At 37.4% G+C, this 12,895-nt stretch overlaps 1 protein-coding gene across 4 annotated transcripts in view; it reads right to left on the minus strand.

The window, feature by feature from the left end:
• Positions 1 to 9,379: 9,379 nt before the first annotated feature.
• The window catches only part of spoon (spoonbill), a 357,164-nt gene continuing 353,648 nt past the window's right edge, over positions 9,380 to 12,895 (minus strand). For all 4 annotated transcript variants that reach the window (XM_067142006.2, XM_067142007.2, XM_067142004.2 and 1 more), the window contains exon 8: positions 9,380 to 11,899. In XM_067142006.2, the coding sequence (XP_066998107.2) occupies positions 11,831 to 11,899 (69 nt within the window). In that variant the 3' untranslated portion in view covers positions 9,380 to 11,830. The remainder of the gene's footprint in view (positions 11,900 to 12,895) is intronic.

Raw genomic sequence — 12,895 nt, forward strand, 5'->3', positions numbered from 1 at the left:
GCTATTCTCCGTTTCTTTTTAAAAACCGTCATATTATTTTGAGTGGGTCTCTGTATCAAGGGTTATGAATTTCTCTGTAGCATTCTCTGTCGGGCCAGATTTCTCTCTTCTAGAACCTTACCCACTTCTCCATCATACCATTTATTTCTATTCTGTTTCCTTCTCTCTCCAAGTATTTCCTGTGCTGTTGTATTTATTGCTAGCTTGGTTTCTTCCCACATTGTATTATTGTCCACATCCCCGTTTCCGTCCATCTGTAGTTTTCTTTGCAGCCGGTCTCTATACTCTTCCTCCTTTTTCTCATCCTTTAACAGTTCTACATTATAGACCATGCTCTGCTCAGCTCTGTCCCTGGGTTTAATTGCCAGTCTTTCTTGGAACTTGATCTCACCAATATGTGATCTGAATCACTGCCTGCACCACGCAGGCTTCTTACATAAATTGTATTGGAGGCATGTCGCGCATCTATCAACACAGGGTCTATCTGGTTCTTTGTCAGACCATCTGGTAATATCCATGTCTCCTTATAGGGAAAACATATGCTCTTAATCACCAGCTCCGTGCTAAATGCAAAATCAATCAATTTCCATCTGTTCTCATTGGATTCTTGGTGTTTACTGTGATATCCTGCCACTGGGTGGTTTTCTTTCTCTTTGCCTACTTTAGCACTGTAATCCCCTAGGACAACTTTAACATCATACTTGGGACACCTGTCATATACTTGCTTCATATTTTCATAGAACTGTTCGGTCTCTTCCTCTTCAGCATCCTCTGTTGGGGCATGGACACTAATTAGTGATATGTTGGCAAATCTCCCTTTCAATCTTAACCGACACAGTCTGGAGCTTATTGTTTCATATTCAATTATGTTACGACTGACCGATTTCTTGACCATAAACTCTGTTCCTATTCTATTTTCTTCTTCCCCACTAATGATCAGAATGTAGTGTTGTAGATCTGCCACCTCAATTGTCTTCCATCTTATCTCCTGTAACGCTGCCACATCTATCTGAGATTTAAGTAATTCCCCCTCCAATTTTCTACTAGCCCCAGCGTGAAAGATACTGCTCAAATTCCATATTCCAATATATCCGTATCATTGCATTTAGCACGCTTTAGTCGTCGTAAGTTTGGGACCGTCCGGTTATCTTGATTTGGTTTCTGAACAATATGTAGTTTTGTGGTGGTGGATGTTAGCCCCAAGCACCAACCCCCAACCTGGAGGACCAGGGACCCTTCTGTCAGGGTTACCATACCTTAGCTGAGCTGTTCCAGTTTTAAGACACCAGTTATTCGCCCTCATCCCTCCCGCTAAGCTATTAATGGGGGTAGGATTAGCTGGTTGCATACAAGGACAAGCTCCCCACTAGAGCATTTCCCGGTATTTACTAATGACACTTACTCGACACTGGTGGCCCCACCGAGACCCACAATACGGTTTAAAGGGCGCACCACACATGGAACAAGATGAGCATGTTATCACTTTCTCTTTGCCTGCATTATGATCCATTTCTTTGAGTACCTCATAAATGATGGCTTCTTTTTATGAGTTGATGTTACAAGCCACCATCAAACCTACTTATGTTACTTTATTACACTAGCCAACATGATTTTGCGGTAAAATAAAAATAAATAATTCTTATGGAAATCGCTGCCCTGATTCCGAAAATGATGCTATTTTTTTCCTATCACATCTAGTTTTGACGCAATTCGGTGTTTTAGTATCTGCATGAATTCGTAAGATGTAATGTTGAGAGATGTTCTCGCGCCATTTTTTTTAGAATACAATTATGTGATTTGATTTGTTATTGTTTGCATTTTATTTTAGGTTTATTGCTGTCTAAATTTTCATTTTGTAGTTGGGGATTTCCTGGTAAATTCATAACAAACTCCCCCAGATACACAATAGACCGCGAGGTATGTAGGATTGAAGATAAGACAGTTGAGAGTTTGTCTTTCATCTTAGACCACTTGAACAATCAGACATGTTAAAAGCCCCAGCCCTTATGCAATGTTTATGATGGACTGATAAAGCAGTTTCCTTTCAAAGATAACAGTCCGAAAGTATTATACTCAAGAAGATGAACTTGTATTTTGTACGGATGTTTCAAATTTTTTACGTCGATTGGGAGAGAAAGAGTATGATCCTAGTAACTGGCGTGTTTTTATTGACTCTTCCAAAATAAGTTTAAAGGCTGTTTTGCTTCATAATACAAATGTTCTGGCATCCATCCACTTGCACACTCCACAAAAATGTCTGAAACATACGAGACCTTAAAGTTGGTGCTTGAAAAAATTAAATATCACGAGCATGGATGGCAAATTTGCGGTGATTTGAAGATCATTGGATTGTTGCTGGGACAACAAAAAGGCTATACAAAATTTCCCTGTTTCCTATGCGAATGGGATAGCAGGGCACGGGATAAACAATGGGATACAGTGAATTGGACAGAAAGGAAACAACTACAACCAGAATCCAAAAATGTCTTGAATGTAAGTCTTATTGAACGTGAAAAAATTCTACTTCCACCCTTGCACATCAAATTTGGATTGATGAAACTGTATGTCGAGGCATTAGATTAACGTAGCCTATGCTTCCAATATTTATCCGCTAAATTTCACTGATTATTAGATGCAAAAATCAAAGAAGGCGTATTTGATGGACCACAGATTTATAAACAGATGAAGGATAAAATTTTCACAGACACGATGACCAAAATTGAGAAAGAGGCATGGAACGCATTCAAAGATGTAGTGACTAAATTCCTTGGCAACATTAAGGACCCTCAGTACAAAGAAATTGTAAGGAAAATGTTGGTAAAGTTTAAGGAACTCAGTTGTAATATGAGCCTTAAGCTTCATTTCTTAGCTTCGCATCTGAATTATTTCCCTCTAAATTTAGGAGCTGTTAGTGAAGAACAAGGTGGAAGGTTTCACCAGGATCTCAAAGATGCAGAACGACGCTATCAGGGACGTTGGGATGTGAATATGATGGCCAATTGCTGTTGGTCGACTGCATGAGACGACCCTTCTAGAGATCATTCAAGAACTTCCAAGAACCCGGAAATTCCACGGAAAACGGGAAAAGATGGAGGTGTGAATCTAACCTGCACATAATGTAAGTAACAAAACTATGTATGTTTGACCATGTAATTTTTATTCAAGGTACGGTTATATTAATTTAAAAAACTAAATAGGCGCTTTTATGCTTCAGTTTCACGAATTTCAATATACATTAAAAATATAATACATACTATCTACTTGCTTACAAAGCAGCATTTATGTGTATTCAATGCATGAAAAATATGATTGCGTTTTGCAAGCTGAAATTTACATTAATACATCAAATTTAATCAATACTAAGTATCAACAATTTTACGTAAGAACAAAATAATATTTTGTAAAATTGCCACCAAACCAGACGTGATTCACCAAATTAAATTTTTTTCTCGAATTCTGCGTTAAGAAATTCATAAAACCCACCTAGTTTCATTTTTACTGCACTGCAGGCTAGTGTTATCAATACTCTGTGGAAGGACTGCATCCTATGTCAGTTTTTAGATGTCCGTATTTTATTTTCACCTAGTGTTTGGCAGTGCTACGTTTGAGACTTTTTAACCATTCTAAAGTGATCAAGTCTTTAAACATTTGTTAATATCTTCCCTTCATCTTATACTTTGACCAACAAGCACATAACTTGTTTATATTCTTTTAAGCCTTATATTTTTACTTCATCCCATTAATGTCACTAATTACTAAGGGTCTATTATATGTACTACATACTTGTATATCTTTGTTCATGCAACCTGTTTCAGCTGATGATGGTGTCCATAGACACCGAAACCGGTACTGAATAAAAAATGTTGTGATTATATTAACAACATATTATGTATTGAAAAAAGGTGGATCAATCAAATTTCCCTTTATTGTATGTAATATGAATGTGGCATTGTTATTCATTGTGAAACTTGGATGTTATAAATCCAGTTAGTCTGGCTGAGTGGCTCAGACAGTAGAGTGACCCCAAATTACTGTGCTCCATCTTGGCTCAGTTCTGCAATATTTGATATCATCGATTCAACAAGGGAGTGTTATGTGATAGTACATGTATAACATTCCTGCACTGTTCTTATTACAATGCATTATATTTATTATTATGTTTATGTGCCTTTGCTGGCGGGACCTAGTGTTTACAGTGCACTATGTCTTCTGGTATGGGCTAGAGCAATTTTGTTACTTTCATTGATCTGTCTCAGCTTCATCCTTGGCTTTGACATAATGAAAGTGACTGAGGTATGAGTGTAGTAGTAATGCCATTCCTTCTGCAGCCAGTCCCTGCTATGAATAGTGTGAAAATATTGCTCATAGGGTCAGTTGGTGCATGCATTTCAGTGGGCTTGGCAGACTGATGTGTAATAGCAACTTCTGGCTCGGTGAGGAAAGCAACGGGAAACTACCTCACTCCTCATTTCCCCAGTACGCCTCTTCAGTGATGCCTAGGCCATCTATGACAGCTGATGACAGAACTGTTGAGGATCCAACCAGCCTTCGGACTGAGAACTAAACATACATATAGTCCTAACGCTCAACGCATACCCACGTGGTGTCTTCTGATCTCAAAACTTGGCCCACCCTGGTAATAATGAGGGTTGTCAGTCTGCCCGCCCTAGTGATAATGAGGGTTGTCAGTCGGTTTCCTTCCTCTGGACACAAGGGGCACGTGACATTTAAAAGGCAAGTGAGCGCTCTCAAACGCAAGGTTGTCATATTTTGCGTCGATTATTTAAACAAGTTAACATTTAATTTATTCTAGTCAAAATATAAATATAAAAACTTGATAATGAACCACAGCACAAACCAATATCGCAGAATAATTTGTTTCGTGCTTAACCCGTGCGGTAGTCGCAGATGTTGAGAGAAAGAAAGAAAGAAAGAAAGAAAGAAAGAAAGAAAGAAAGAAAAACAGGAAGAAGGAATTGACAAATAAACTCGACAAAGACTAAACTTTTATACCAAAGTAGGCCCATTAAAATATTAATTTTATGCTGCTAATATCAGTGTCTCGCTTTCAGTAAAGAAAGGAAAAGTACAACAATTTTTTACAATTTGTTTTTTGACGCACCGACACAGATAGGTGTTATGGCGATGATGGGCTAGGAAAGGCCTAGGAGTGGGAAGGAAGTGCCCATGGCCTTAATTAAGGTACTTTCCCAGCATTTGCCTGGTGTGAAAATGGGAAACCACGGAGAACCATCTTCAGAGCTGCCAACAGTGGGGCTTGAACCCATTATCTCCCCGATGCAAGCTCACAGCTGCGTGCCCCTAACCACACAGCCAACTCGCCCAGCAAAGGAAAAGTAAAATCACAAACTAGGGACTGGGATAATAATAATAATAAAAATAATAATTGTCCGCCTCTGTCGTGTAGTGGTTAGTGTGATTAGCTGCCACCCCCGGAGGCCCGGGTACGGTTCCTGGCTCTGTCACGAAATTTGAAAAGTGGTACGAGGGCTGGAACGGGGTCCACTTAGCCTCGGGAGGTCAACTGAGTAGAGGTGGGTTCGATTCCCACCTCATCCATCCTGGAAGTGGTTTTCCGTGGTTTCCCTCTTCTCCTCCAGGAAAATGCCGGGATGGTACCTAACTTAAGGCCATGGCCGCTTCCTTCCCTCTTCCTTGCCTATCCTTCCACTCTTCCCATCCCCCACCAAGGTCCCTGTTCAGCATAGCAGGTGAGGCCACCTGGGCGAGGTACTGGTCATTCTCCTCAGTTCTATCCCCCCAACCCAATGTCTCACGCTCCAGGACACTGCCCTTGAGGCGTTAGAGGTAGGATCCCTCGCTGAGTCCGAGGGTAAAACCAACCATGCAGGGCAAGCAGATTAAGAAAGGAAAAAATAATAATAATAATAATAATAATAATAATAATAAATATCGGAGAATGTAGTTCGGACAAAAAATAGCCAGCAAACTTAGCTACTTTTAAAACAAATGAAGTATTTACCTTACTTCTATTCATCGTCCTCGTCATTGTCTGCTAGGTGAATTACAAATCTATCTTGGTTGCTATCCGTGTCGTGTTTCATGTACTTCTCTTCTGTCTTAATGGTGCTTCAAACACAAGCAGACCACCTCTCAGGACCAATCGTTCCAGCTCCTTCACCTAGAAGTTGACACACACTAGCACTCAAAGTTGGCGTAACATTATTTTTCTTAACATATGCCTTCAGCTGAGACCAGATCATTTCTAAGGGGTTTAAAATACAGTGGTATGGAGTCGCAAAACTTCGGGTCCACATGAGGCTGCGATCTCCTCTACAGCGTACCTTTTACTGATATTGGCTGATTTGATTTCCTGCAACATAACTGCCTTGATGGGTACAGGTTTTGGCACGGGAATGTTATTGTACTCCATAAACTTAATAATGTCTTTGATATTAGTGTTCATGGAAGGAAACCTAATCAGCTGCCGCGAATGATAACTTAAGTTGTCCATCATGGTTACACATTTTCAGTCACGTGGTAGGTTCTCTAGAAGACGAGACCTAAACCAGCTTTAATTTTGTCATGGCTATCAGCTTTGCAGTCTCCAATATTTTTAGCCGATATATAAAGGCAATTCTCAACCCAGCCCTCACTGCCTCTAGCATGCAATACCATAATACGCTTGCCTCGCGACGTTTGTGCTTTCAGTATGCAATTACAAGTTCCATCATCCCACCCTTTCTTCACAATGTCATGAGTATCGTACGAAGTTTCATCTAGATAGACAACTCTGCAACCCTCGGAACGCTACTTCCAGAGACGGTCTATGAATTTATATCGCCAAGCTACTATTCTAGCACCGAGCTTGATAGCTGCAGTCGCTTAAGTGCGGCCAGTATCCAGTATTCGGGAGATAGTAGGTTCGAACCCCACTGTCGGCAGCCCTGAAAATGGTTTTCCGTGGTTTCCCATTTTCACACCAGGTAAATGCTGGGGCTGTAGCTTAATTAAGGCCACGGCTGCTTCCTTCCCAGTCCCATCGTTGCCATAAGACCTATCTGTGTCGGTGTGACGTTAATTAACTAGCAAAAAAAAAAAAAAAAACTATTCTAGCAGATTCCATTACAATCTGTTTTTTCCTCAGAATACGGAAACAAAACCCAAGTTTTATCAACAGCTGTTGTAAAGTAGTTTTTTCATAAGGAAAGCCACACACATTTTTTCAAATGTTTTAACAGTTCCTGTACAGTTGGTGACTTACCTTTAGTAAAGAATGTATATACCTCGCGTCTCACCAAGTCACAGCAAAAATCATTAATTTTATTAAAGATAACCCTATTATTACCACACTTTTTCGGAGTTATAGGTCCCCTCTTTACTATTTTACTTACAGTTTTCCTGTTAAGTTTCAACATTTTAGCTGTCTCCAAAATATAACCCTTGCGAATGTTGTTCTTCATAACGTATTCGTATGCGTTACATACCAGCCATTGACTTTGCTTTAGTCGCCTTTCTTTTCTCCGCAGAACGACTACTACCCGGCTGAGCATCACTCGCGGGCGCGGAACCACTGCTGCTCGGCTGAATATCAATCGTGGGCACGTAACCACTGCTACCCGGCTGAGTATCACTCGCAGACACGGAACCAGTACTACTCGGTCGAATATCATTGCTATTGATGCTCGGTTGAGGAACGTTTGTATGCACTGACAGATTTAATTCAGGATTTTCTGATGCGATAATTTCCAGGCGTGATTCCCACGGCCTCCACATTACTGCATGAAGCGAAGTGAAAAGCAAAACACTTCACGAATATTAATTAACGAAGCAAAGAAATAATCCAAAACTTTCAAACAGCGAACAAAGCAAGTGCGAATTGTTTGAGCTGAAAAAAGAGACTGACATCTATTTAACAAGAGGTGCATTGGCAACAGAGCTGTAAGGATTTCTGAAGGGGAATGCAAACTTCCGTTTTAAAGTCCACTGCCGTCATAAATCACCCCCTGCTAGGTCAGTGAGTGGCCAGGGAGATCAAACGTTTGCCGAACTGTTTAAATGCTGCTGGATACGCGTTGCCCGTCTCAGCTATACATTATGATTATCTCTGTATTAAATTATTTATATACTAAGCTGTTACCCGTGGCTTTGCTCGCATGGATTTCGTAATTTGATAAAAGTAATCATTCCTCGCTACTACACTAAGACATTTTCTGAAAGTTTCCAAGGTATAAAAACTCACCGAAACATTGAGTTTCATTTACCCCAGTACCTCTTTGCAAACCAAGTTTGCAGTATTGCCTTTTGAGGCTAAATGCACATTTCTTCATTTTTAAAGGGGATTTCAAATACCAATTTCCATGTCTGTTACAGCTCCAGTTTTTTAACTATAAGTACCTTCATTAAAGGTATTCAATCCATTTTTCACCTTTTCTCACCCACCTTAAGGGGATTTTCCAAAAACCAAAAAATACATGTTTCTTTATTTCTAAAGGTGATTCCCAAATACCAATTTTCACGTCTATAACATCTTCAGTTTTTGAGATACATCCTCGTACAAAGAATTAGACTCCTTTGTCACTTCTTTTCACCCCGCGTATGTGGATATTCCAAAAACAAAAGAATAAGCGTTCCTTTATTTTTAAAGGAGATTTCAAATACCAATATTCACATCTGTAACATCTTTAGTTTTTGAGATATAACTATCCTCATACAAGGAATTCAATTAAATTTTCAATATTTTCACCCCTTAAGTGGATTTTCCAAAAACAAAAGATGTTTGTAAACTGCTAAGTTTTTGAGATATGGATATCTGTAACATCTTACCCCCTTTTCACCCCCTCAGTGAAGGAATATCCAAAAAATATCCCTTGCTGAGCACCTACACTCTAGTATAAATGTATCCCCAAAATTTCATTACTTTATGTCCAGTTATTTTGGCTCGGCGATGATGAATCAGTCAGTCGTCAGTCAGGACATATGATTTTATATATAGAGATTAAAAGCTGGAAGATCTCCATACTGAATCCTATACATAATTTATTTTGTGCAATTATTGGGAAATGCAGAACTATTTTAGCTGCAAAACACATGGGGAACTTTGAGACACATCTGCATAACAAGAAAGGTATGGGGAAAGACAACGGTAACCCTGATCTATGCTGGTTGGTTTGTGTGCTTCATTCTGTGAACAGTAAATACCAGGTGCATTATTCATTAAATTTCAATAACTTTTGTATGAAATACTTTTTTAAACCATCCAAACCGAATATCTCCATTCATATCCAATGGGGGATACCATTATATTTCCCCATACCCTCCATATTACAAATGGTGTCCAATGTGGGGGGAGTATTTTATTTTTATCATAATTATATTATATATTTAATAAACAATATTTAACAATTGAACCAAATTTATTTCCATAAAAATGCCTTACAGTTTCACAATTTTACAGTATTTGGTAGGTAATAAAATTTCCTTGCAAACATTTAACTGAAATTGAAACACTTTCGGAAGAACAACATATTCCCTCTATAAAGATAAACAAATTAAATACACACACACACAATCAAACAAATAATGGAACATCAATGAGGAACATAAAATAAAACAAGTCTGATTTAAGAAACCAGTTAAAAAGGGTAGAAACAACAGTTGTAATGCCTGTACGTTTGGATCACGTACGTTCCACTTAAACAACAATAAACGCCGACCAGCAGTTCTGCTTTTCTAGCAAGAGATCAATATATCCTAAGTATACTGTAATTTGAAACCTGGACATTTTCTGAAGTATTTTGAAGTATTAGAGTGCCAAAGAATTTCTTTAGGAACTAATCTATAAGACACCCACTTGTATAAATATCATTCCAGATAATCAGAGGTATATTATCCTAAAAACTGAGGGAAAAATTTGTTTGATACAATTCACAAGGATCTTCAAATAAACCAATACTGATTTTTAAAAATAATTTTGAATTTTCATTTATCGGAATTTTTAAATTAATTTCATTAAATATGTATATATACAAAGGACATAATACAATATGTGTTTGTCCCCTTACAAGGAAAGGAAAAAAAAAAAAAAAGCTATTCTATACATAGTTTCTCCAAACAAGCAAACAAATGAATTCTACTTTATTCCAATACAAGTTCCCAACCACTCATCTGGTAATATATACAGTTTTCATCTCTCAACATGTAGCTTTGTATATAGCATGTACAACTCAAATGGTCACTTATTCAAAAATCTAAGAAAATGTATATGGGAATCTCAATAATTTCATATGCAATTTCATGATCAATAAATTCTAGACCTGAAAACCCTTTTGTTTACAGAGTATAAGAATATATACGCAAGGTCCACAAAAGATACCATCAAAGCATCCACAGGAATTCTACAACAGTATAAAACAAGTTACTTAAATGCTTTATCTATCTTTTTAAAAAAGTTTTACAGTAATTTTAGATGGCAAGTACACATTTTATCAAAGTAAATTCCACTAGCATATTAACTGCAATAGTATCAAAATACCTGATCAGTTCTTAAAATCTATCAATCAACAAATTGAAAGTGGTCACAGGCACCATATTTATTTGGCTGGCAAAGCCAAACAGTTCAATTAAAATCAGCAGCTCAGCTCTCTAAATTCCTGATTACTGCCAAGAACAAAAAAGAATCTTATAATAAAAGTAGGACTCTTAAATATACATGTATCTCATACCATATGTCATGTTATTTGCATTCATTTATAATTAAAGAAAAAAGTTCAGAAAATCTCCATTAGTTGAAACACCAAAAGAGACATCACAAGGCAAGATTAATAATAAACAGATAGGGAAAAAATGTATAAAATTACAGTCAAGACCCATTATTACAAGTATCAATAATAAGAAACCTTAATACAAATTTCACAATGTTCTTTGTTACACACACAACATCCAAACTTAACAAAGGTATCTACTATGCCTAAAGAATTTTTAACATTTAGTAGATTTTCTACAAGTTTTCTGATCAGATGAACGAAAGTTACTTTTAAAGACTAGCCATTACTTATTAAGTTGTGAAAGTTCAAGACTTTCATGTTTCAGCTTAATTTGCAGTACTTTTCCTCCTGACATACTTGTTGAGGAGTTAATTATTTTGGAGAGGATTCTTCCTGAAATCACTGCATATGTTTTAGGGTTTAGTAACTAGTGACTAATGCACAAGTTTTATATAACAAGGAATTTCACTTTGTTTTATGAGAAGCTAGCTCTGGATCATCACTTTCCTTAGGAAGGAACAAACCTAGAAGTAGCATTAAAAGTAAGCAACAGGACCAAATATGTCCAAATTATAAGAAGATAAAGGAGAGGTAAAAATACTGCCTATTATACTGTCAATATAGTACATTTCTTAATAAAAATTATTGAAAATTAAATACTAAGTATTCACTTAACAGTTTCACTGCAATTATACCAGGAATAAAATACTTAACATAATATAAAAAGTTAACTCATCCCTCCAAGTTTAATCTCTTAGGGATGGAAAGAAAAAAACAGTTGGTATTGAAATTAAATGTGCTCAAGTAAAGAGTTTCTTTTACATTTCAAATTCTCTAACAGGGAGACAAAGGTACTTTCATACTGCTCTGCAACAAAATAATGGATGTGAAATGATTTCTTTTTTCAGCAAAGAACACAATGTATTAAAAAATGCAGGCCCTTATCACAAACACCTCTAAATGACAAAAAAAGGCTTTAATGAGCCAAGGGTCAAAAAACGATACCCCAGCAATGCTACACCATAGTCTTTTGAGCAGTTCACTTCTTCCGACTAGCATACAACCTGGACCCTTATTCATTTCTATGATTCGGATGGTTCCCACCATTCTGCTAGTCCTTGAGCCACCAGCCCCTGATGGATTGGCACCACCTGTAAACAATACCATAGGACTGATTAGATGATTAGATGAGACAAAGTAGCATACTACTGCACTGTAGAAGTATGGTGACAGAATTAGGTACTAGTAGGAAACTACAAAATTTTGAAAGTTGGACACAGTTGAACATATCCACCTGGGCGGCTGCCCTAAATAAAGATCAGTAGTGATTGACTAGTTAACATTGATTAAAAAATGGTGGATACCCAGTATGGTAATTTGAATCGAAATGAATCCAAGGGAGAACAAGCAGCGACTGCTTGGGCTGCCATGTTTCGATTCACAAACAAGTCTATTTATTTCTTACACTGAATCAGGCGTGCCAACTTCAGGTAATTATTGGGGGCGCGGGGCCCTCGATTAACATAAATACAGGCATGTGAAATGGGGATTAACTATTAGTGCAAACATTCCTATATAATAACAATATTCACAAACAAACAAACAAACAGAAAAACAGAATAATAATAGAGTGTTTCTCAAATACATTTTTGAACGAGTCTTATGTATGGAGTTTTAAATAATATTCACAAATAAACAGAAAAATAGAAATGTTCATAAATAAATATTTTGAAGGAATTTTTATGTACAAAACTACAAAAAGTAATCACAAGTAAAAATATTACAACTTGCTTCATAAATACATTTTCTAAATATATGTCATATTACTGTATACTGTATTATGCATTTCATGATGTGAAATCTGAAAAGCTGCAACACCAGATGTACCGCCTGAACAGTCTTTATTGGGAAATTTAGTTCTCTGAAGGAATGCCCGCTTTTTTCTCATTTCTTGATATAAAACCACCTACCACCTTCTCCAGATTTAACGCCTTAGCAACCTCTGAAGACTACCAAACTGAACATTTTAAGAGGACTTGACACTCTGCCCCCCCCCCGAAGATCATTGGGGGGGGGGGGGGCAGTTCAGTGGCATTGCACTTAATCATGATTCATTCATTCAGTGCAATGATTGGTTAATTCTGAAT

Source organism: Anabrus simplex, chromosome 2 (assembly GCF_040414725.1).
Source record: "Anabrus simplex isolate iqAnaSimp1 chromosome 2, ASM4041472v1, whole genome shotgun sequence".
NCBI classification, from domain to species: domain Eukaryota; kingdom Metazoa; phylum Arthropoda; class Insecta; order Orthoptera; family Tettigoniidae; genus Anabrus; species Anabrus simplex.